This window comes from Thamnophis sirtalis, unplaced genomic scaffold (assembly GCF_051295495.1).
Source record: "Thamnophis sirtalis isolate CommonGarterSnake01/CBP01778 unplaced genomic scaffold, rThaSir2_p1.2 scaffold_1, whole genome shotgun sequence".
NCBI classification, from domain to species: domain Eukaryota; kingdom Metazoa; phylum Chordata; class Lepidosauria; order Squamata; family Natricidae; genus Thamnophis; species Thamnophis sirtalis.
Genome location: NW_028261381.1, coordinates 115393532 through 115420438, shown reverse-complemented (window position 1 = coordinate 115420438; position 26907 = coordinate 115393532). Strand labels below are relative to the sequence as shown.

Below are 26907 nucleotides of genomic sequence, written 5' to 3'. Positions count from 1 at the left end.
GTCCTTGAATATCCTCCTTAATCTATATTCCAGTAGTTGGAGTTCTCTTTTAAGTGTGATGTTCACAATAGAAACCCATTAAGTTCTGCAGTAATCAATCACTGTTGCTGTTTATTGAAAGGCATATAACAGGAGAAAAGCGGTTTTCCATTTGTAAATTTGTGACTTTTGTGGTGGGTATGGCCCTACATTTATCCTTGATCCAGCTTCCCAAATCCAATTTTCTCAGTTAAGAATTGTGTGGCTTTATTTCCCACACAATTCTTATTTGGGATTGAATGTTACATGTAAACAGGGACTCTCAGGCAATAGGTAGAATGTCCTTGGAGTAACCAATTTTTGTGTTAGTGCAATTGAACTTACAAGAACTCTTATTTCCAAGACGAGTTATTAATGGGTGCATTCTTTCTGTGTGAAACACATGTAATGGGTGGTTCTCAAACTTGTCTTCCCAAACTTGCGCAGAAAAGGCTTCATTTTGAATAGCTTGCTGGCAGTAGTAGGATGTTTGAAAGAAAGAAGGATTTGTTTAGAGTCTCTCCTGGATGGGAGCCATTCAATCATTTTGAGATCAACCAATTGCTTTTCATGGTGTAGAAGCTGATTGAGAGAGAATGTGGCTGCATTTCGGGTGGGGGGACCTATTTTCCTCTCAGGCAATAGAAAGAGAGCATTTAGTTTAGTTTCTCTTAATATTAAAGAGGAAATTTGTAAGGCGAGGGCAGCAAAAAGATATGTTTTTTAATACACAGAGATGCCAGAGAAGCAAGGATGGAAGAAAATATAAACAGAGTTGTTTGTAGACAAGAGGAATATAAAACTAAAAATTATGGATAAAATCTCAGTTGTATAACATTTAGCAAAAGAAGTCTACATTAGATTTTGATGTAACTTCACAAGAAAAATATTTAAAATGAAAGCCAGAAATCAATACTTTTCATTTTGTGGATAATGTTTAATAATTCATCAAGGATAGGGGAAAGAAAAAGTGGCAAGTAATTCTGTAAACCTTTTCTTCTTTTTTCTTCATTGGCCAAGTGTGATTGCCTTCGGTGTATGAGCTCTTAGGATACATACAAGCAACAAGTGGTAAATCATTTTCATAATCACAACATACAATAATCATAAATCATAAGATACAAAACTCCTTGATAGACATAGGATACTAAATCAATCAACATAAATCATAATCGGATACTAAATAAATGCAATCAACATAAATTATGAGATACAACAAAGTCAAATCATAAGCTAAGGAAATAGGTAATAGGAAAGATGATGAGAATGTCCATGACACGTATCATTCAGCCAGAAACCATGATTTGCGAGCTACAATAACTGGGCTCAAACAACAAATGTAGCCAAAAGCAAACAAGTTACAGGATGAGAAAGCATCTCCCAGTTGCAAGACCAGGAAAAGAACGGGCAAATTTCCATTAACTAAAAAAAGCTAGAGGAAAGGCCTAGAATTTAAATGCTGGAACAGATCTTAGATGTAAAAAGCTTGGTTCCTGTGTCCTACAGAAAGCAGATCTTTTGTGTATATATCATTTTAATTCTATCTGCTATAAAGCAGCTGGTTGCAACAGTCAGCTTCTGCTGTATGCAAGTTTGGAAACATGGTTTTATGACTCTGGCAAGCTACATATGATAGTTGTGCCTGACATGAAGTTTGACAGCAATATTCATTTTCTTCTACATGCACGCACGCACACAAAAGAACATTTTGAACATTTTGACAGACACATATTAGTGTAAGAGAGCAGGCTATCTGAAAATTGGCTAGCACCTGGGCTAATGGTGCCCTGCCCCTTTAATGCCTCCCCAGCCATAAGACCCCTTTAACACCTCCACAGCAATAAGCAGCTATAAAAGCTGAGCAGAAAAGCAGCTGGGTATGGAGGTGTTGTGTTTAGAGTTGTTCTGAGAGGGAAATGGTTTCTGTTCCTTTGTGGAAACAAAGCCACTGGAAGCAGCCTTGGGCAAACAGACAGAAATACTTTTCTTTTGAAAATTGTAGTAGTTGAGTACATTAGTGGTAGTAGAGTGGGTGGGTTCCTACCAGTTCGGACCTGTTCGGCTGAACTGATAATGGTTTGGCGGGCTGGGTCACTGGAACCGGCAGTGACCCAGGCCTGCCATGCCCCCGAACCGTTTCTCCACGTGCTTATTTGCAGTGTGATTAAAATTGTTCTGTGCATAAGCGCGCAGGCATGAAGCACACACGAGCGAACCAGCAGTAGTGCCTGCTAGAACCCACCCGTGGTGGTCGTAGTAGTAGACCTGGAGAAGTGGAGGAAAAGGAACTGTGATTACTACCCAATGTCTGCTTGTGTAAAAGGAGGTCTAAAGGTCAAGGGGACTTGTGTTGGTCCTCTGGGGTTTTGAGATCCCACTGACTTTGAATTTAGATGAAGAACCTCTGATAATGAGTGTGCTTTTTTCTTGTTTTGACTTTTGTACCTCTCACATTCTTGCAAACAAAACAAGCGTGTTTCTAATTTTTCATGCAAGAATCCTTTGTGTCACTTGAGCCTTCTCTATTCTGTCACCTGGAAAACATTGAGCTTCCCCTCCAGAGGTGGCATTCAGCCAGTTCTCTCCTGTGTGGGTGAACCAGTAGCGGCGGGTGTGGGAGGCTCCGCCCACCCACCCCGATGTAATGTGTGAGCACCATGCATGTGCAGAAGGTGGTGCACATGTGCAGATGTGCGCTTACATTTGCAAATGGTAGGGAAGGTAAGTGAATCCCACTGCTGCTCCCCGCCAATATCTACACTGCCCTTTGAGATTCTTGGGATTGGAAAAGTGATTCCCTTCCTTACCTGTTTAAATCTGTATTCAGAAGAGCTCATTTTCCAGCAAAAAAAAATCTTTGTTATTCCAAACCTTCCACCAACAAATTGGCTGGACTGTTGCATGTGTGGCCCTGTCTCTCTTCAAAAGAGAGATGCAGCTTCCTTGGATTTTACTAGTCTGCCAAATATTAAAATACCCAATTAAAGGTGAGCTTTGCTCCAAGATGAATCGTGTCATTCCCTACCACCACCTTCCCTCTATTCCTGAAATAGCTTGTTTATTCATCAGGTTTTCTGAAATTATGATTTGCCCAATCACTTTATTTCTGATGGAGATATACAATTCATGTCCCATTTTTGGAAAGTTCTATTTCAGCACTGTCCATTGTTCACTGTTAGATGGAGAAACAGGACAGATGCCAAGTTAGTGTAATGATTTTCTTACGTAAACTATCAGCAACAAAATTCACCTGATCTTTTATTATGGTTAAGTTTGCTTATAGTAACTCAGTTCATGCCTCTACTGAGATGTTGATGAGATTTACAGTTTCAAGCCATGCCTGTGAAATGCTTCCCAGCCTCCTCCTCCTTTCACAGGCTTCCTGTTTACTCTAGGAACCGCAAAGTATTCTTCTCCTACCTAGGATCAACTGGATCATGTCAAGCATTCCTATAGGTCCGTGATGGCAAAGCTATGGCACACATGCCCAAAGTGGCACATGAAGCCATGTCACCCGGTACGCATGGCCTTGCCTGTTCATATTTCTGTTTCTGGCGCGCATGCGCAGGTGGCTATCAGCTATCCTTCTTGTGTGTGGCAGGATCAAAAATTGGTGTGCGCATGCACACTGGCTAGCTGATTGTTGGGTGCGCATGTGCACCAGAACCCACAAGTCTAGCTTTTCCAAAGTGCGGCCCCGATGAGTGTGAGCGCATGAGCGTGATGTTTCCATACAATCTTTTTGGCACTCAGTGCCAAAAAGGTTCACCATCACTGCTATAGGCGACCTGGAAATTGAATGTTCTGGGGAAACATGAGGCATTATATACCCCTCAGCTGCTTTATTTGCATTGTGTTTAAAAATCCAGGCTGCCTGACTGGCTGCATATTCAAGCTTTTGCATCTGTCAGCAATTCTGACTCAGAGTGAGGCCTTGTACTGGAAGAGAAGGGAGATATTTGAATTGAGAGACATTCAGACAGACAGAGAAACATATCTTCCCAGAGAACCGAGTACCGGTAGGTATTCTGAAATGGACATGTTCCCACTAAAAGAGTTGGATATTTGCTCCTTATTGCTATCTAGTGTCTGAAGTAGTAAGATGGAAAGACATAAAGCGAGAGAGGTCTATCCAGATTTTTCTGTGAGGGGGAAAAAATCCTTTTGAGATAATCGGGCAAGCGGAAGAAGGATATAACAAACTGAAGAGGGCTTTTTGCATTTGTTCTAACCAGCAAAGAATTAGAAATTGAAGGAAGCATATGACTCCTTTAAGTCACCTATAACCTGAAGAAAGGAGATTACACTTCCAATATGCTCTTACAATTTTAAAATTAGGAACATTATGCTCAAATTTCTGTTAACTAAAACAACAGGCCTAGAATTGTTGCCTCTTTGATTATTGTAAAAAAAAAAATTCTGAAGAATGGTTTATGGCGCTGGACAGTTAATAGTTATTGCTTTTGCCTGGTATGAAATCTTGCCTCAGAATTAGAGGAAGTTGGCAACCTGTTCCAAATAGGAAAGGCCAGTCCTACAGCTAAATGTGGTCAAAACACCTATTGAGTCAACATATCGTACCTAACTGTAATAATAGATTTAGTTTTGGCTTATTATAGATGATGTCAACTACTGTAGTCATGTTTAAGCAAACAATGGCTTAGTATGGGAGGCAGACATTATCAGACCTGATAGTGTAATTCTTAGAATATAGTCACATGCATGTTTCCTTGGATGCATCATAAGAATTATTGTTAGGGCAAATGAGGCCATTGAATCTAAGTCTTGGCGTGGCACGACATAACCGCGAACGTCAAAAGCACGCCGACAAAACTGCGGCGCTAAAACCGCGATGTCAAAAGCGCGCTGACAACAGCGCGCCGACAGAAGCGCAATTTAAGTTAAGGTAAGGTTTAGGGTTAGGTTTAGGTTTAGGGTTAGGTTTATGGTTAGGTTTAGGGTTATGTTACAGCGCGCTTCTGTCGGCGCGCTGTTGTCGGCGCGCTTCAGCGCTCATTCGTCTCCGCGGTTTTGATGGCGCAGTTTTGTCACCGCGCTTTAGTCACACGCGCTTTTCTCGTACGCGCATTTGTGGTGGAACCAGTCTTGGTTCAGCAAAGGAATTGAAATTAAGCTAAAGATGTTCAATATCTTCTTTGTAAGACTTTTCAGTTTGCTGATCTTTGTTATCCTTCCCATTTGTCCAAATCCATGTTCAAGTGTGGTGAGTAGAACTGGATTTAGTACTTGAGGTAAAATCTGGCTATTGCAGAATATAGTTTGGCTATTATTTGTTGTGTATTTGAAACTAAACTTCTGCTGATGCAGCTAAAACTCCATTCCCCCCACCACCAGTTATTTCATCCTGATGACTCATACCATTAAGATCATTTTAAAATACTTACTTCCAAGAGAGTCAGGGTAGGATTTCCTTGTAAAAAGTTCAAACCCACTTTTTGCATGCTTGTAAATAAGGTTTAAAAGAGTAGCCTCTATTTTATTTAATGTGAAAGACCACAAAACTGAAACAATAAAAAATTATCTGTACCACTGCAGAATATAAATGCTGGATGTTTTAAAAACTCCAAATAGAACAGAAGTGAGAACAGCAATGGGTGGCCTTGTAGTCTTGAATTTTGACATGTGTTCAGGTGTGAATTTCACGAAGGCTAGCATGACCTCTATTCTCTGTTGATTTCAAAGAGTTTTTGTTCAAAATTAAAGACTTTACACTGTTTGTTTTTAGACATGATATTATAGCATAAAAAATTCAAACTGTACTGTACTGTAGCTGTACTGTGATGGTGTTTAATTCAAAGCATTCAGTCCCACAGGTATCCATGTGAACATGGGGTAGCCAATAGCTGAAAGTGAATGAAATTACATTTTCCTGAAAACACAAAATGTATTGAATGGTTTTCTTGGATAGAGATCATGGGTTGTGTTAAATAACAACAAGCTTAGTGTGTTTTAGATTGAAACTTACTCAACAAACCATGAGTGAACAAGCCACTTTAGTGTGATATGTTAGCTCAGGTATGCAGACTAGAAGTTATGGTTAGTCAGGCTGGCACAAATTGCTTCTAAGGAACTACCCTCTGGTCTCATGCCACCCACAATAACCTCTCAGTTACATTTCTGAAAGATGCTGTACACCAGTTTTCTCCAGCCACCTGTTGTCCAACAGGACTTCCCACTGCAGATGGAATAGGCAATCATTATTCTTCAACCCCAGTGATACCAGCTGCCAATTCATAGAACAAAAAGAAAACATTTGATTTGATTTTAAGTATTTATTAAAAATGGTACCAATTATGAAAAAAAGAGTCCAAGTTGAATAGTCAGAAATAAGAAAAACAGAGACATCCAGAAGTAAATATTCTGCAAAGATAACAAAAAAAGGGGGAATTCTTCTGACTTTCCCCTGGTTGAGACAGAACAGTCTAAAGACATGTAACCATAGCTAGATAAAATGCTACATTCTCACTGGGTCCATGGAAAAGGAGGTCTGTGCACTTCAGGCCCATGATGGCAAAAGATATAATAACAGAAACATCCTGCAAAATGGGAGAATATATAATATATACAATATGAATGAAATCTTTTTAAAAACACTTTTAAAAATGATGTGGCAATATTTGCCGCCTACCAGTTTTCCCAGTATAATTGGCTATTTCCAAATTACTGTAATTTCTTATTTACAAAGTTGAACATGTCAACAACACATGTCTTAAATTCTTCTTTCTTATATCACTCTTAAAAGAAATCTGCAGCATGCAGTATATGGATGTGATGGAAAGGCAGAAGATTATAACAAATATAGATTAATTATAAGTTACTACATCAGAACGGGAGATTCAAGACACCTTAAGACTGTAGAATGAAGCTTCTTTAGGATTCCAATTTCACAGTTTAAGAAAAATACATTTGACTTAATATTTATATACAGTATTTTATTGACTTCAATGGACCAGAATATTGGAGGAAAAATGAACTCCTGCTATATTGGGATTGCAACTTTCCAGACTCCCATCTAGAAGCATCCAATTAAAGAAAACTCATTTAAAGAATGGTCCTCATTGTGATTTCTGGATTATTTTGTCAACTTTGGGGAGCCACTGTCCTCTGATAAGGAACATGCTCATGTGCAGAGAGCACACATCCTTGTAACATGTTATAAGATTGTTACAGACAGTTTTGCCTTAAATAGTGAAAAGGCACAATAGATCTACAAAGTTAAGAACGAAATGACAGTGAGTATCAGGATTTGTTTTTTAAAAAGTTGATCATTATTTAAATAACCAAAACTGTGTGAAATAAAGAAACACTGATTTGGTTTGGTATGCTGTATCCAGTAAGTACAAAAGCAAAAGAGGATCCTCTATTTTTAATAGTCACAAAACGGGTGCAATTTTTCAACAGATCCAAAAAAAATTTCAAGCCCATCACAAAGGGGAGCTGGTTTCTCTTACAGTTACTGAATGCGCAGAAATCCCATCTTTACACAAAACATGCTTCCGTAATTCCTATGATTCCTATAATAATGAAATAGGCAATAATTCTTGACATTAAAAGCACTCTGAACAAAAAAGAGTTATATAAATATTTATAAAACAATATAAACAATTGCCTTACAGATTGGGTAGGCTCATAGCATTGAAAGGGTACCAATGCATCTGGGGAATTACTAGATGGCAGCAAAGAGTTACAGAAAACTCTAGCTCCTTCCTATCAGGCCCAGTATACCAATCCTAATCAATATTTTTTTAAATAAACATCCTTACCAAAAAATGGTTTTTTTTACAAACATTGTACAAACAGTGATTTTCTTAACAGCATTTAAAAATAGCAATGATCCAATATACCTTTTCTACTCTTAAACTCATCCTGTATTCTCATTACTCAAAGGTTGAAAATAATCTGAAGGCCTCTAGAAACACATCCCCCAAATTTTTCTATGTCCCAATTGTTCCTGGAGGCACAGGCTTCCCACCAGAGAGCATAAGTTGCAATTGAAGCTCATAGAAATCAACAGGACAAATGAGTAATGCCAGTTATTCAGTTGATTTCAATGGAGTTCATTTAAGCATTATAAAGTCCCCCTCACCTCCAAAGTCATATGGCTTTCTATTTGCAGAAATCATCTTCCAAAGTAGATTTCTGAAAAGTTCCTATTTATTTTGCAAATTCATGAAGGGAGGCGGGGGGGGGGGGTTAACATGGTGGCACATGAGTGCTCATTAATCCAGTTTCACAGCCAGTGAGTTGCAATAACCCAACCAATAAATCTGTCTGGGTTGCCAATGCTTCACCCAACCTCTGTAGCTGTGTCTTTAAGGCAACTCGGTTTGAATACATCAGCAGGGATAGTTTTTATGGCAACTTGCCAATTTTTCCAATCACTGTGAACAAAATACAGCAAAGGCAGTTAAATTCTGGTGATTCTATTTGAGGCAACGGGAAAGAGGAACTTGGAGACCACATTTTATTTATAGATATACACAATTATATTCCAATGCATGTGACATATTTGGCCTCTTTTCTCGTATTGCTGATGAGTAAGAACAAGAAATTTGTAGGAGTTCAGTACTGTTTCAGATACTAAACAAATGGTACTGTCACTGTGAAACCCAAAGCAACATTAAGTCATTATTATTATTTTGTGTGCATGAAATATAAAATTTAATAGCTAGAATGACATTTGTTAACAAGAGCTGCCAGGATACCTGGGGGGAAAAATCCTCATATCTTGAAAAGCAGATGAAGCTTCTCAGACCATGAAGATAAACAGTGGCTTTGATCCAAATTTAGTCATTGAAAAAAAAAAGAATTGCTAAAATACAGGCCTCTTTCCCAGGTTCCATCACAATTAATAGCTCTACTCTAAGGAGGACCAAGTTGGGATCCAACCCACTCTTGCCTGCAAAACAAAAGTAGCACTTAAAAATCAGTTAGAGTTGGAAAGGTTGGCAAATGTTTTTTTTTTCCTTTCAGGGTATGAAATAGCTGAAAAGTAAGACAGTCATATAATCTTAGATGGAAAATGGACATTTGAATATGTAAAGGACAGGTCTGTATTTTTAAGATATAGATCTCAAGCTTCATTTGTTGTTTTAAACGATTAAGATATTAAGATGACATGTAATATGATTCTACATAGGCTAACTCAAAAGCAAGACCGTTTACAGTAAAGTGGAATTACTTTCAAGTGTACATAGAGTTGAACCTTTGGTTCATTAACTTCAGATTTTACCCTCCACTGAAAAATAAATTTCTTAATAAATCTCCAACTAATAGTTAAGCATTATATGGTTATCATTAGAACCAATTATCCCTTTTCCTATTTTACATTAGAGGGTGAAATATGCCACTGATTGATAGGTTGCACCTGAAGTTCTGTTTTTACATGTTGCTGGCTCCAATGTGAAACTAACCCCAATAGAACTGAACACATATTGCCAGATGTTTAAAATATGATATAATGTAATGAACCACAAGACCATCTGCTTTCAGTACACAAAATCAAGCAGGATAGGAGTAAAATAACACATAAATGTAAGCAACCTCATATTTGGTCCTAAGCATGCTTATCCAGGGTATTAAAACTCATGTCTTGAAACAAGGCTTAGAAAATTAGGCTCTCCAGATGCCACAGGACCAAGTTCCCAGCATTCCTCAGCATTGGTCATGTCAAAAACAGCTGTTCAGCAACATTTGGAAGGCCTCAAGCTACCCATATCTTAAAAGATATGTATTGATTGTGAGATTGTAATCTTAGTTATCTGCTCTGTAAATTCCCACCATATCAGGAGAGAAGGTAGCCACAGAGAACTGGTTCAAATGCTTCCCCTATCTGAAGTGAAAAGAAAGATGCTGTAAAGGTAAAGGTTCCCCTCGTACATATGTGCTAGTTGTTCCCAACTCTAGGGGGCGGTGCTCATCTCTGTTTGTCTTCGGATAGTGCTGGCTCTTTGGCTTTGAAATGGAGATGAGCACCGCCCCCTAGAGCCGGAAATGATTAGCATGCATGTGAGGGGGAACCTTTACCTTACCTTTACCTTAAGGGGGGGGGGGGATAGGGTTGGGTTAGTGCCTGTGCAGTTAGATTATTTGTTGTTCTTATTCAGTATAAAGAAACTTCCCATGTGCCACATGGCAGCTAGGCAATTTGAGATGACAGTGGAGTTATAGCCACAATACTTGTGGTGTTTGTAATGACTCCTTTAATTTATCACAGCCAGTTAAATCTACTAATTGTTGTCCATTCTGTTTATAGCCCGTGGGTAATTTATATGAAGCAGTGGAATAAATGCATGTCCCATGTCATTGCTCTCTTTCACTTTGGGAAAGCCAAGGCACATCTGATTCTACTTTTTACGTGATTAATGCCTTTCCCAGGCTTTTCTATAGGATGGGATTGTCAGTTTGTGGCCAATCTCAGTTACAGCTTCAACTCCTGTTGTATATGTCCTTATTTTGTACCAAACAGTGATTGGAGTTAATGAATTCAAGCTCATTGTTACATGACAACAGTATCCCTGCATATCTGGGGTTTGGTCACAATGCCAGTAGGCCACAATTTTAATTCCTCAAAGAACAAAATAAAACCCAAAACCAATGTGTTGAAAGCAAAGTCACAGAGACAGTTTTCGATGGGAATGTTAGATCACCCTCTTTGGCTGATTATAACCAAAGCTTGCAAGTAGGTGAAGAGATTAGTACAGTTTTAAAAAATGAAAATTCCAGCCTTTGGGAACACTGACAAGAACTTACTGCCAACAGGCTGCTTAAGTTGGCAGAACAAGACAAGCAGATTTGCTACAATAGGAGAACACAATGCCATGGGATAAAGGAAAATCCACACAATTCAAAGAAAACAGCAGCTACATATAGAGACACAGACGTTGCGCAACAAAAGCCCGATGCAGGACAATCAGCCAGTGTCCCCAGGGCCTTTATCCTCGGGGTCTTTATCTGAAGACCATTCCTCTATTCTCTCCCCACCTTGGCCTGGCTTTTTTGGCAGCTGGGAGTCACCTCAGGCAGTACAGTTTGTTATGATTGCTGTCTCAGTTTCCAAGAACTGCAGCAAAAGCACTATTACTGGAGAGAATGCAGCCAAGGAAAGTTTGATTTAAAAAGGATTAACAAAGAACCAGCTGAATTGAGGAGAAAGAGATAGTAAAAAGAAATTTCCTTTCTCAGTGGAAGCTTTTGCTGTAAATTGCTCTGCCTCATTTGCAACATTTTACTGAGGTAGTAGCGCTTCAGATAATGTTGCAGGTTATTTGGAGCTCTCCCATGGTCTTTCTACCATGGCGAAGACTTTCTTTCAGTTGCTAAAGAGCCACTAAAGAGAAAAGACAACTGTAAACTAGTGGCACAAAGCAACCTCCACCCCAAGCCAAGGACTTTTGCTTCCTTTGAATTAAATGATCATGAGAGAAGAGCCCCTCCCTAAATGGGGCTCCCTAATTGAGGAACTTTAGAATATGGAAGTGTTCTTTTAGAAGTGTAGATGTCCTAAGCCAGCCCTGATTTTATCTATCTATCCATTCAAAAATTAGAGTTCCAAAAACTTGGGACTCATAAGCAACATCAGGTTGTATTATTAAGAAGATTCACAGAATTCTTTGAGAAGTGTCTCATTAAACCAAGGTGGTAGTCCAGTTAGAATGCACAAGATAAGGACACCAAATGGTCACAAGAAGCCAGAGGAGATAAGTAAAAATCACATGCTCTTTTTCTATTACTAGATATTAAGCAGGTTGTTCTGGTCCTACACAATATGAAAAATCTAAAATCCAAATAGGCTTCCCAGGTCCTCATCCAGAAATAGAACACATTAATTACGTCTGGTGGGATGAAGCTATTATGCCTTATAACCAGTTCAGCCCCGTTACAGGTTCTGTTCTTGATTATACACTTAAATAGATACACATTTATTATTATTATCATAACTTTTTAGTATAAACAGACAGTAATCATTGGTAATAGTGGGGAGGAGGGAACCACTGTTCAACAATAACAATTCTGATGTATTAGGTTAAAGAAGACACAATGTAAAACTCTTAAAGGTCCCAATTGGGATTTCTAGTCTTCACACAAAAAGAATTGTACAGAAGGCAACATGCATGTGCTAACATGCCCTACTTCTCCATCCCTTAGTTACTGCTTAGTCCACTGCAGAGAATAATACAATAAAGCTTTGTGCTTCAGATGTCTGTCCTGTGTCCAAATTGATGATGGGTAAGTAGGCCATGTGTCAAACAAGGCAATCTAATGCATCTGCTCTCACGGCAAAAAGGCTAAAAACTCCTTATACTGATCAGGAAGAGGAGTAGCATCTAAAGAGGTTATCAAAAATGAATCTGGCCCATTAAAAAAAGTCCAAGGAAACAATCTTCCATCTTTATATGCCACGATGCAGTCATGGTCAGCAACGTTATTTGTCTGAGTCAATTAAAGGAAGGTGCGGCATAGGAACATATTGATATGGTTGGGATTGCAGACTTGGCTCAGAAACTCTTGATTCTTGGAGCCACTTCATTTAAGTCACCCTTTCCCAACGTAGTGCCCTCTCGCTGGTTGAGAATTAGCGAACTAAATCTTCAGCATACCTAAATGATACCTGACTTGTGGAAACCTGTCCCAGGTGATCCATTTTCACATCTTCAAATTATAAGCTCTCGGGGAGATGGATTTGGGATAGATAGATTCCTTTCAAGAGGGTGAAAATAGGAGTCTGAATCCAGCAGGACCCCCCCTAAGCAGAATTCTTATTAGGGAGTTCTGTTTCACATCACCTTCTTCACTGTCCTAGAGCTCCACAATTTTCCAGAAGAGATTTTTAGAGGAATCAGAAATCACCTATTCATTCTACCAGTAGGAATGCTTCATTAGACCAGATTGTACTATAGAAGAAATCTGTTCTTTTTGTAGAGATCAGAAGTTGGATTCAGTCCAGGATTCGGAGCAGCAAGTTTCAACTCACTACATAAATGCTGAAATATAGCCCTACAGTTCCATAATGAGGCCAGATGGGGCAAAGACTCTCTTAGTGAAGGCACGGTGGCAAAGCTGGAAGGAAATCTAGCACAGAAACGCAAAAGCCAGAGACTAAGCTGCTTGCTAAACTCTAAAATCCCTCTCCGAAAATATGAAATTAAAAATGTAAGTATTAGAAACTTTGGAATAGAACTTTGTCTGAACTATTTGTTCCTTCACATTGGGAAATATTTAAACGATGCGGATATTGTTAATTCATGTTGTTTTTATTTTCTTAAAATCCATATATAAAAAGGCCATTATGTTAGAGATGCTCTCATTACAGCTATTTTTGGGAAGAAGTAGTAAACACACAATCACCCAGCTGCATTCCTGTGTTAGTCCATTTTCTTAGTCCTCAAAATACGTCAAAGCACAAACTAACCATATTGGCTAGATCTGCACAACATGCGAAAGCCATGAGGGGGAAACCGCAAATGCACTTAACATTAATCAAACTGTGTGACCGCTGACCCTAAATCTTAAAAACACCTAGAGTAGGAATATTGCCTCTTAAGATAGTGGGGAAGTATTGCTATGTAGTTGAGAATAGCAAATATCTTCAGGCGAACACTTTGAAAGGTACATGTCTCTTGCAAAAATGTAGCCAAATCTTTGCATAACCAGCCTTCTAATTCTTTTTGCGTTTCACCTGCCCTAAGACTGAAAACTCCAGAAACCTGAAACTGGAGTGCAAAACCCCTTTCAGAATCTTTTGGATTGATGCCCCTCTACCTATGGCCAGGCAATAAAAAGCATTCCCCTTCTTTCCTGCAATGTATCTGATTTTCTTGCTTTCCCAATAAAAACTTTACTTCCGTTTTTTTAAAAATGGCTAAAGAAAAATAGGTAATACGTGGCGGAGTTCAGTAGTTTGTGGCTCCATCTCTGATACTGAGTATAATCATAATGAGAGTTTAATGTAAAATTAAGGCACTTTTCTCTGCTAAGTTAAATTTTGTTGAATGTTTGGACTTAGAAAAGAGAGAAACCCAGATAGCTGAATAAGTTCTGCTGTAATTTTAGTAGCTTAAGCCGACTGGATCTCCCCCCCAAAAAGAGAATTTTCCTTTCCTTGTCCTGCCCAATGTTTCCAATGGGAAGGAAAAGGATGGTACAAGCTCCAGGCTGCCATGATCCTACCCACTTTAGAGGCAAGTTGGCATATGAGGACAGTGGAAAACAGGGTTTCTACTAGCAAGCCCCCCCCCCCCATCCTGACCTTCATAGTACCAACTGCAGAGAGTTTGTAGCTTTAGGGAAGGTCCTTGTGAAGCTGGATTTTTCTCTCCGAGGACAAACCTTTCTTCTCTCCTTAGGGAAGGAAAGCTAAGAAATCCTATTGGTTGGATAATGGCTTATTTTATTACTATAAGGATTACAGCTTTAGAGTAGTAAAGAAAGTTACATTTGATAAGAAAGTTAACTGCATTTTTCTGACTTGAGTTAAAAGACAGGAGGGGAGCCTATATGTTCCTGAGTGTAATGATTGGGTGTTATTATTCAAGACTCACTCCTTGTTTACACCAGTATCTCCAGTATTTAAAATGTTAGGATTCCGTTGTACATATTCTATATGCTGTTTCACAGTTGCTTGTTAACAAGAGTTTCTTCGAAGTTTACTTATCAGGAATCTGGTAGTTGCCCCAAACCTCGATCCTAGAATATCACCAACAGTCCATCACCAACTCTTCCAAAGCTTCCTTACATCAGCTCCTCCTTGGACCTTGATTATAAGCCAGACAATTTGGGAAGATCTTTCTTCAACAGTGTTGGACCAAAGCTCCCCACTACGGAAGGCAAGGGAGTCAGAAGGCGAGTCCATTGAAAACAAGTCTTTTGTACAACAACTAGCACCCTTGCGGGGTCCACAGGAGCCTCACATCTGTCCAGTGGCACACGCATTTATAACCTGGGTTTGTTTGGTGCTCCCAGCAGACTGGATGGAACCTGGAAGAGGGAGGGCAGGTCTCACCTCTGACCCACACGTTGTCTGTTGGCTTCCACGTTCAAGGCCAAGTTATGGAGGAAGAGAAGGATCTGCCACCAGACCTGATTTCTGTTCTGCTGGTGCTGTAAAAAGGGGGGGGAGGGGGAAAGGGATCTCAACAAGATTACTCACATAAAATGTTAAAGCCACCATTCAAAAGCTTAACCTGTCCCACTAAAAACTAAGTTATATTTTTTAAGAACAGGCACTTTTTAATCCAGCAATACTACACATATAAAAAAAGGGGGGGGGGAATGCATTGGCCCCAGGGTATGTGTGTGTGACTAGTAGTAGTTTCTCCAGGAATAATTGTTGCTCCAATATTATGAAAGAAAGAAGCAGACCCTTTATGTATTGTGCACAAAAGGATTAATCCCTCCCTTTTTTTCCTTTTTTTTTTTGCAGGATTCTGCAGAGTTTAGCCAAGTGCTGTTTTTAATCAGATTGGCTTCTGAGTGTCTCATAGCCCAGCTGCAAGAACAAACAACTTCGCCCCCCCCCCACTTTTTTTCCTAAAGGAGAGTGCCTCCCCCTTCCAGCAAACACAGGAGAGGGGGGGGAAGGGAGGGGGGAGAAGAGAAGTGTAGCTGGTGATCCATCTGTAAGTGATTTGACACTGTGAAGGTCAAAGGGTTAATCTTCAATTTAAACCACACTGCTGAGACAGCAAAACTGATTTTATCCAGTACAAGGAAACACACTCCTATACACACACACACACCCCCGCTCCCCCCCCCCCCGCACACACACTTTGCTTCCCAACATCTCCAAGATAATACTGCCCTTTTTTAATAGCTCCTTTTGACAGTAAGCCATAAATAATCAGTCTTGGAGCCCTTTCCTACTGACTGGAGCCAATTAAACCTTAAGCAAGAACACACTTGAAAACAAAACCCAACCAACCCTCCCCCCCCACTCAGGGGTTATTTCAGGTCCCCATTATCAAGCAACACATTTTAAAGCTTGACTGGGGGGGCGGGGAGGCTTCAAACTCTTAACTCTGCTACCTTGAGATAGGGCTAGCGAGAGCTTAGCTTTCATCAAGTGTCACAATCCAGGCTTTGTATGATGCAGGCTTTTTGTCGAAAGACAGAGGCATCATTGATACGACGAGCTAGATCTAGAGATCCAGCAAGCAGAGTCCCATGCACATTATGTCAAAGAGGTCATTTTCTCTTACCTTCCCTTTAATGACCTCCCCTCCCCCCCCCTCAAAAAAAAATGCTCCAGAAAATTGGCAGCCCTCCAGCAGAGAATGGAAAGGGGCTCAGAAGAGCTGCTGGAGAGAGGAAGATCTAGGAATTGATATTTGTAAGGCCACTTGGCCTTCATACATCAGCCAGAGCCCTGCTAGATTATAGTCTCCTCTACCAATGGATCTACTTGTGGAAGAAGAATGGAAGCCATGAACATTGTTTCGTAAGGCTACACTTTTCAGACGTGGGGTGCAGGCCTTGTGTTTTGGAATGCTGCAGGGATGTAGAGAAATGATCCTTTATAATAATCCTCTGGCAATTCCAGAATTGTTTTGTCTTCATGAGCCATGGAGTCTACCACAAGCAGAAGCCAGACCTCAGTCTTTTTTCATCCCATAGCAGAGGTGGCATTCAACAGGTTCTGACCAGTTCTGGAGAACCAGTAGTGGAAATTTTGAGTAGTTCGGAGGTGGTATTTACACCAGTAAAAATCCCCATTTCCTCCCAATCAACTGGGACTTGAGAGGCAGAGAATAGATGGGACGGGGCCAGTCTGAGGTGGTATTTACCAGTAAATACCACCTCAGACTGGCCCCACTCCCATCTATTCTCTGCCTCCCAAGTCCCAGTTGATCGGGAGGAAATGGGGATTTTGTAGTATCCTTTCACTGCCACGCCCACCAAGCCACACCCACCAAGCCACACCCACCAAGCCACACCCACCAAGCCACACCCACCAAGCCATGCCATGCCTCGCCCACCAAGCCATGCCATGCCACGCCCACCAAGCCATGCCCACAGAATCAGTAATCTTTTTTTTTTTTTAATTCCAGGTCTGTCCCGTAGTGCCATCTTTCCTAATAATCTAATAGCAGCTGATACCATCAACATAACCCTGACAGCTCACAAACCATAGAAAACTAAAAATCAATACAAGTGTTCCTCATTTTAGTGACCATAATTGGGACCAGGCATTCTGTCATTAAGCTAAGTTGCTTTGCACTTGAGTCAGAAGCACTGAGGTGCTTCCAGATTGAAAGGATTAGCCAGTGACATCACTGATGTCCTGGGGACATCCAGTTGAGGGTTCCTTTCATGTCCTCGGCAAGAGCTGGAATGAAGGACAAGTGCTCAACCTTTCCTCACTGCCTGCTCTCAGGTCTCAAACACAGGCTTGCTAATCTCCTGCCCAGGGTTCCAACCACTTGAGCCACTGTGCTCCAGCTAAGTGGCTGCTAAGTAGGAAATTAGTTGATAGTGCTTCTCTTTTCCCCACCCCCACCCCTACCCTTTGGTATGCTCACTCCAGTGCTGGGTGCTGAAATAATTAGCAAGAAGGGAATTAATGTCTGCATTTACATTCATTGGAAAAAAGGGGGGTTACAAGAGAGTAAGAAGGCACACAATGAGGAAAATTCATTGAGAGCAATGTGTTGGTACCCATAGTCCAAGCTTGCTACTCACACAGCCTGGTGTATTCCTCACTGTGCGCCTGCTTGTTCTCTTTAATCTCTTCCTCTCCAGTCTCTCTGCTCAGAGAGCTGAGGAAAATAAAACAACACTACATTGAGTATGGACTGTACTGATAATCGGGTGACTGAGGATCGCTGCTAAGCTCGCCTACAAGGTCATTAGTTGTAATATTATTTTTTTCAGCATTGTCATTAACTTCAAATGGTTATTGAACAAATTAGTAAGGGAAGTCTACCTGTATGGAAAACTCCCAGCATTTCCAACTTCTGTACATCCCCACAAATCCACAAACAAACAAACAAGTCTTTCTGGGCTCCAGACTTATACTTGTGAGAAAACCAGGCTGCCCCAGCTTTTGGAAGGCTAGGAGCTTGGCAGACCTCAGTGATGTATTTAAAGGACAGGCACAGGCTACTTAGAAAGCATATTGCCTAGGTCCCAGTAGATGGTAACATTTGAGGGACGGGATCTGAGAACATCCATCCTATCACACCTAGTGGAATGGGCAGATACTCTCAAGCAGAGGTGATCTCGCAGATGATCTGGCCCTGGGCCATTTAGGTCTTTGAAGATGGTAACCAGCACCTTGAATAACATCAGTAAAAAAAAAAAAGGAAGACAGAGCAGTTTTCTCCAGCAATAGGGTGATATGCAGAGGTAGTATTCAGCCAGTTTGGACAGATTCGCCTGAGCCAGTAGTGGAAATTGTTCTGCCCACCCGCCCTGACTCTATGATGTCCTATTTAGGCATATTTTTGAGGCTGGGCGCATGCACGGAAGGTGCACGAGCAAAGTGCATGCGCAGAAGGCCGGGTGCATGTGTGGAAGTGGTACTTGTGCCTGGAAAGCGAGTGGGCACACGCGGGGCAAACCGGTGATAATAAAATATGAAACCCACTACTGAAACCCAACATGGGTTAATTGTGAAGCATCCAAAACTATATGGGCCACCACATTCTGCATTAGTTGAAATGTGTGTGGTCTTTTAAGAGCATCCGTAGGTAGAGTGTGTTGCAGTAATGTAGCCAGGAAGGGACCAAAGTATGAGTGACTGTGAACAAGGCCTCCCTGTCCAGGAATGGGCGCAATTGGTGCACAAGATGAAGCAGTGCAAAGACCATCTGGGCCATAGCTTCCAGGTGCCCCTTGACTAGGATCCCAAGTCCAGGAACATATCCAAATTGTGTACCAGCAAGAGTCAAAGACTTCACCAGAACCAAGAGGATAAAAAAAACAGAACCCTTCTGCCTTTCTAGGTTGAGTTGAAGTCAATTCATCATCATCCAAATGCTTATAGCCTCCAGGTGCTGACAGCATCAGCTGGACAGCATCACCTGGACATCTTGGGATAGAAATGTACAACAAATATCATCAGCATACTGATGATAGTTCAACCATCTGCAAGGATATTGACCAATTATTTTTATTTAAGATGTTCAAAATGAATGGTAATTCTATATGAAAGATCTACTAGGTTGTTTTCAAAATATTTTATTTATTTATATGCTACCCAACTCACTCTGAAAAGCGACTCTTTCTATTTATAGAAATCTAAAACAGTTTAATTCCATCACTTTAATGCCAACTTAAATATCTGGGGTGATAAATTACATATTTCAAAAAGATGAGTTTGTATCCCCTGAGTGGATATCAAACATTTCTTTGGCTCCTTTTTGCTTTTCACAAACCACATTATTTTTACCTGGAAACTGGTAGCCAAGTTTCTAAAGGACACTAGAGTCAGGTCTCATCCTGTAGTATTAATTGCAATGGCACAAAATGAAACTTTCAGGGACGGAGCACAAAATCAAGAGCACTCTAACAACAGAATGCAAACAAATAAGTATGCTATATGCAGTGGTGGGTTTCAAAAAAATTTGGAACCTACTCGGTGGGTGTGGCCTCCTTTGTGGGAGTGGCTTCCCGGCCATGTGACCTGGTGGGAGTGGCTTCCCGGCCATGTGTTTACTCACTCTCTCTCTCTCTCTCTCTCTCTCTCTCTCTCTCTCTCTCTCTCTCTCTCTCTCTCTCTCTCTCTCTCTCTGTCTCTCTCTTTTTTTCCTTCCTTTTGTCTCTCTGTCCCTTTTTTCTTTTTTTTCTTTCATCTCTCTCACACTCTTTTTCTTTCTTCTTTCTTTCTTTCTTTCTTTCTCTTTCTCTCTCTCTCTCTGTGTCTGTGTGTGTTTGTGTGTGTGTGTGTGTGTGTCAGTGGTGGGTTTCAAAAAAATTTGGAACCTCTTCTGTAGGTGTGGCCTGCTTTCCGGGTCCACTGGTGGAACCTCTTCTAACCGGTTCGGTAGATTTGACGAACCGGTTCTACCGAATAGGTGCGAACTGGTAGAAACCCACCTCTGGCTATATGACACAAAATGTAACACTCACAGCTGCATAATTTGAAAAGTAGTTTTGCCTGCCTGTCCGGTATATGGAGTAGTCATACTCTGCTGCCCCAGAACAGATTAAATGTTAGCTAAAGCAAAGAAATCACTTACATTCCCCAGAGTAAGAGATGAACAAATATATTCCAGATGGCAAAAGAATCTGGTAACCAATGGGTGGAATAAAGGGAAGGAAAAGTCCCCATAGTGGCCTTTAAGTATCTGGAAAATGACTAGATTAACCTTGTAATTCTCCACTCTTGTTATTAAAAACACGAGAATATTGATTTAGTAGCACAGATGAAAACTAGCTATTATGCTAATGCATCTTCAATTTTTAATCTTCCAAAACCAACATGGAAGAAAAAGTGAGAATTCCTTTTAAGAGGCTGAAAATTCATATGTTACACAAAAATCATAACTTGGTTCTTTATGTGATACCCGATCATTATTTTAGGAAGAATGCCATTAATCCTTCCAGGGCAATGTCGTGCGAATCAGGAAGAACCAAAGGGGAAGAAGCCTAGCTTCATTAGCCAAAAGAGACATTTGTGCAGAATCTATACGATGGAGACTCTCTGAGCTGTTTGAAGAAATATTTAGTGAAAGGGGCTCCTAGTACTTGCCTAGTTCCCCGTCACACCTGATAGCAAGAGAGTGCAATAACAAGACAGATTGACTTTGCTTTGGAAGAGGCAACTGCTGTGTTCAGTCCCTCCCACCACATTTTCCCAGGTTCACAGCATCTCGACTTGTGTAAATTCAATGGTTTGTTTAGTTCCCTTTTCCATTTGCAAAAACAGAAAAAAAGGAAGTACAAGAATTCAGTGCTATTATTGCAAGCCATAGCATTTCAAGTTAAAACTGCAAGTAGAAGAAATTGGTGAGGTTTTTTTTAATGGTTTAAACCAGGGTTTCCCAACTTTTCTATCTTTAAGACATATGGACTTCAACTCCCAGGCTTCTGTGTCTTAAAGTTGTCAAGGTTGAGAAACTCTGGTTTAAATTGTGGGATGTGTTTACAGGATGCTCTGATGCAGGTGAATCCATTCTTATTCTCAGAAAAAGGACATGAATAGGAGGACAGCGAGAAAGTAATCATATTTTATTGGCTCAGGGAATGCCACCAAATGCCAAAGGGAAGATTTTATGGAAAAAAATAACTCATTTTTTTATGCTTGCAACCAGTGGTGGGATACGACCAGTACGCCCTGGTACAGGTGTACCAGAGCCTGCCTTCCAGCTCCAACGGTCCTTGGAGGAAGCAAACTATCTAGACCCCTTCCAGTCAGGCTTCAGACCCGGTTACAGCAGAGAAACCGCTTTGGTCGCATTGATGGATGATCTTTGGAGAGCCAGAGATGAAGGACATCCCTCCATCCTGGTCCTCCTTGACCTCTCAGCGGCTTTCGATACCATCGACCATGGTATCCTTCTGCGACGACTGCGGGAGGTGGGAGTGGGAGGCACCGTGCTACGGTGGTTCTCCTCCTACCTCTCGGACAGGTCGCAGTCGGTGTTAGTGGGAGGGGAGAGATCGTCCCCAAGGCCCCTAAATTATGGGGTGCCGCAGGGTTCGGTCTTATCCCCCCTACTATTCAACATCTACATGAAACCGCTGGGAGAGATCATCCGCAGGCACGGGATTAGATACCATCAATATGCGGACGATACTCAACTGTATCTGTCCGCCCCGTGCCAAATCAATGAAGCGGTTGACGTGATGGGCCGGGGTCTTGAAGCCGTTATGGACTGGATGAGGGTTAACAAGCTTGTGCTCAACCCAGAAAAGACCGAGTGGCTGTTGTGTTTCCCTCCCAAAGATTTGGCCAATATTCCAACACTCAGGCTGGGGGGTCAAATTCTACACCCCTCAGAGAGGGTCCGCAACTTGGGAGTCCTCCTGGATCCACAGCTGTCATTCGACCACCATTTAACGGCTGTGACCAGGGGGGCATTCGCCCAGGTACGCCTGGTGCGCCAGTTGCGACCCTACCTGAATCGGGAGGCCCTCACAACAGTCACTCGGGCCCTTGTGATCTCTAGGCTGGAATACTGCAATGTGCTCTACATGGGGCTGCCCTTGAGGAGCATCCGGCGACTTCAGCTAGTGCAGAACGCAGCCGCGCGAGTGATTGCGGGTGCACCCCGATTCACCCGCATAACACCTATCCTCCGCGAGCTGCGCTGGCTACCTGTCGATCTCCGGATGCGCTTCAAGGTGCTATTAATCACCCATAAAGCCCTACATGGCAGTGGATCTGGATACTTGAGAGACCGCCTTCTGCCAATTACCTCCCTACGACCTATAAGATCTCATAGATTAGGCCTCCTCCGCATCCCATCGGCCAGCCAGTGTCGGCTGGCAACTACAAGGAGGAGGGCCTTCTCAGCAGTAGCCCCGACCCTTTGGAACGAGCTCCCCGTGGAGATTCGTACCCTCTCCACCGTCCAGGCCTTCCGCATAGCCTTGAAGAACTGGCTCGCCCGTCAGGCCTGGGGATAAGAATCGCTACCCCGCCCGAATGATGAATGGATGTTGCTTACTATTTTATTATATGTTGTTGTCTTAATGTTGTATTCCCCTCTCCCTGGTTTTCTGTGAGCCGCCCTGAGTCCCATCAGGGAAAAGGGTGGCCTACAAATGCTAATAAACCTAAAAAAAAAAAAAACCTAACCTAAAACCTGGGGGCACCAGGTACCATTCCAGCACGGTGCTCCAAAAGGCCCACTCGCCCGCCCGCCCTCACCTGTATTTGAGATGATCGGTGCTTACACGCACAGAGTGTACGGCGCATGTGCGACGCTCCACCAAGCAGTTGAAGCATTGCGGGCGGTTAAGTATGCATGCCTGTGCTGCGCGCATGCTGCACGTGTGCATGTGGTGGACACCCGGCCCCATTGTACCGTACCAGTTGCAACGGGATCGGAACCCACCACTGCTTGCAACCTATCAGATAGTTTTGCTACTGACCATGAGCCCTGGGAATCTCAGGCAGGATTGGCAATGGCTTTCTTCTATCAAAAGCATATCCAAGGAGGGAATTATGGTAGACTTAACACTGCCTGGCAATTCGTTTGGTTCCTTAGAAGCTCAGCATTCACAGCTGTCTTCTGAAACACCCAGGGAAACTCTCCCATCCATCTACTGGTAAATTATTAACTGCATGATTCCCCTCTGGTCCAGAGACTATTATTGGATGGAACAGATGCAAAGAGAACATCTGGAACAGAGGTGGTATTCAGATGGATCTCTCCTGTTCAGGTGAACCAATAACAGCAGCTGCAGGAGGCTCCACCCACCTGCCCTGATGTGTAATGTGCGAGCACTGCACATGCACAGAAGGCAGTGTGCATGTGCAGATGAGGTGTGTGTGAGCGAATCTAGCGTGAGCATGTTCACATTTGCAAATCAGTAGGGAAGATAAGTAAATCCCACCTCTGATCTGGAAGTTTGTGACATGCTTATTGTAAGCACATCCAGCCAGTTAATTTTTTTGTGCTTTGTTTTTAATTGGAAAAGAAAAGAAGTTGACCATTACTTGATAGGTTTAAGGAACTAAATCTCTTGTGTGTATGTTTTTAGCGTGTCTGGTTTGGATATCTAAGATATTTTAGCCTTAGTATTTCTGAGCTGGGGTTGGAATACAACTCTGAGCATCATCAGTTTTCCCTGTTTTGCTACGAATGCTGTTTTGCATTTTCCCTGTTTTGCTACGAACTTCAGTGTCAAACTCAAACTGAGTTTCTAGCACATCCAAATGCCTTTTTTAACCAAACAGATCTTGATTCTGGCCATGTTGTGATGACACCCATGACAATTTTGCAGGCTCTCAGATACTGAGAACTTCTCCTCTCATAACACTTTTTCTCTAATCACATATAGCTTTGAAACAGAAAAGTAATGTTCTGGAAAGTGCAAGTATATTCACATAATCCCTTTCCATCTACAGTAGCTGCTTTTTATCTATTTCACTTCTGTTTTCAATATACTAACTTTGATTTTAAGCATTCATGTTTTGTTTTGTGTTTTTGATTTGCATTGATAACTATCCCACCTTATGAAAGTACTTATATTCATGTTTTAAATAAGGTTTTAAAAATCTTTACTTAAAACTGTAAAATCTCCCTTCTTCCTCAGTCAAGCACAAGAGATGAAGAGGAGAATTTTTTTTCTTCAAATCAAAATGGGGTGTGTCCTTTTAGCTTGATTTCTTGCAAATTCTTTCAGATTTTCTTCCCAAAATTTTGAACATTACAATATTTACCAATATTAACACTTATCCTTCCCTGTTCAGCTACTTCCCTTTAGTTTCTTTCAATTTCCCCTCTTTTCTCCCCAGTGCACTGGCCCTTCCCCTCCCTCCCCTTATCTCCATCCTGCCATTGTTTCCTCAGCCTTAACTATTTCTGTTGAAAGGAGGAAAATATATGTATGTGCATAATTGAGTTTTTGTATTTCTGTGCAAGAGTGTGGGGCTCAAATAAGAGTTTTTACTGTAGAGTAAAACCAATATCGTTGAATTTAAGTACAATGACAATAAAGAGTATACTTATAGAGGGAATTCATGTTAATCAATAGTTAAGAATTTAATATAAATAGCAATAACACTTAGACTTATATACTGCTTTACAGTGCTTTACAACCTTCTCTAAGCGGTTTACAGAGTAAGCATATTGCCCAACAATTTGGGTTCTCATTTTACCCATTTCTGAAGGATGGAAGGCTGAGTCAACCTTGAGCCTGGTGAGATTTGAACTGCCAAATTGCAGGCACTTAGCAGGCAGCAGAAGTAGCCTGCAGTACAGCAGTCTAACCACTGTGCCACCAGGCTCACTAATTACTGAATTCACTAATACTGAATTAATATAAGTAGTCCGCAAATTACAACCACAATTGAGCCCAAAAATTATGTTGCTAAGTGAAACATTTGTTAAGTGAGTTTTGCCCCATTTTATGGCTTTTCTTGCCACAGTTGTTAAGGGAATCATTGCAGTTATTAAGTTAGTAACACAGTCATTAAGTGAATCTGGATTCCCTATTGACTTTGCTTGTCAGAAAGTCACAAAAGCAGATTAAATGATCTTGCAACGGTCATAAATATGAACTAGTTGCCAATAACGTGAATTTTGACCATGTGACCCTGAGGATGCTGCAATGGTTGTAAGTGTGAAAAATGGTCAGAAGTCACTTTTTTTCAGTGCCAGTATAACTTTGAACAGTCAACTAAATGAACTGTTGTAAATCAAGGATATCTGTACCGAGTGGGGGATTATTTTAAATTATAGATCGTTGTCTTTTCAGATAAATATAGCAGTCACTTTTGGAGGAATTTTTCAATTTTTAATAAAATAGTCAATGAGAAGAAAACACTCAGGGATCAATCACCATTTTGTACGAATGCCTTAGACCAGTGTTTCTCAACCTTGGTAGCTTCAGCTTCCAGAATTCCCCAGCAAAAGCCCAGGCTGAGAAACATTGCCTTAGGCAAGTACAATTTGAGGTCAATACAGCTGCTCTACTAGTTGGTCAACAGACAAAAACTGACACCAAAGGACTTTCCTCTGATGGCAAACAGACTGGATGGCTATCCATCAGGGATGCCACAGCAACAGTTCCCTGAACTAGACAAAGGGTTGAATTAGATGATAGCTCAGATCCCTTCCAACTCTTATACACAACGATACTGGCAGCACAACTTTGAACAAGAATAAGATGCTTGATGGTGGAATTATTCGAGTCCAGTTTGGGTTTGGCTCAAACACAACTCTTTGTGGTTGACATCAGCTCTAGAAACAAATGCCAGAGATGAAGGTAATAGTGAGAAGGAGTCAGCAGCTACTGAAATGAGAATGTGGAGAAAAGATTGAAGTGATGCAGAAGTAGATCAGACAAAAGATGGAAGTGATGCAGAAATAGATCAAACAAAACATGGAACAGAAAGAAAACACACAACACAGCTTTTCCCTAACTTGGTGTCCTTTCTGGCGTAGGCAACTGTTGGAGAAAAATGGGAGTGTTACTCACAACATATCTGGAGACCGCCAGGTTATGAATGGCTGCTGCAGACCCCCCCAATGGTCCAGAGCAGGTGCTAGGAAGACAAAGAGCAGCTGAAGTTGGATGCAAACATGAGATTTCTGGGAGGAGAAAAGATAAAGTCCCAGCAGGGATCAAAGCAAGAGTCCATGTTGTTGACAAGAGACAGGAAATAATTTTAAAGGCAGGGATCATGATCTTTACAGGATGGGGAGTCAATACCAGGAAAAGGCACTTTCGCAAATATTTTCATTGGCCGATCTATAAACAAATCCACACTTTACACATCATCATGGTACAGAAATATTGGATCTGCTTCAAGAAGAAGCAACAAAGTGTGAAGGACTAGTGTCAATTCCATGCCCACAAACTAATGAAATACATTCACCTTCTGCATTCCCACCAGTTCCCTCTCCTTTGCACATTTTCTTTTACCACAGTTCACTCTTTTTCTTTTTTTGTAATATTTTATAATATTCAAATTTGCCATTGCCACAATTTGTCATTGTGTTGGAGCTTGTTTTTGTTTTCCCTGCAAGGACCAAATTGTTAGAGAAATATATTTTATTCATAACAACTCTGTTCAAATAAATGAGCAAAAGTATCCTTCTGCTTCTAATCTTTTAAGAAGTTTTAAAAGAAATCTGTCTTTGTCAAAGCTTACTTCGCATAAGGAGAGATACGGAGCCCAAAACTTCAGAATGAGACAGCTAACAAAACCAAAAAAAAACCCAACCTATTTTTTTTTAAAAAATTAGTATTACT

The 26907-nt window shown here is 41.1% G+C and overlaps 1 protein-coding gene across 4 annotated transcripts in view; it reads right to left on the bottom strand.

Moving 5' to 3' along the window:
• Positions 1-14407: 14407 nt before the first annotated feature.
• Positions 14408-26907, bottom strand: part of BMF (Bcl2 modifying factor) — a 37427-nt gene continuing 24927 nt past the window's right edge. For 2 of the 4 annotated variants that reach the window (XM_087722910.1, XM_087722894.1), the window contains exons 4-5: positions 15041-15138; positions 14408-14855 (exon numbers count right to left, since the gene is read on the bottom strand). In XM_087722910.1, coding sequence (XP_087579036.1) covers positions 15086-15138 — 53 coding nt within the window. In that variant the 3' untranslated portion in view covers positions 14408-14855; positions 15041-15085. Of the gene's footprint in view, positions 15139-26907 lie in introns of all 4 variants that reach the window. The other 2 variants (XM_087722906.1, XM_014061133.2) reach the window with 1 other exon arrangement.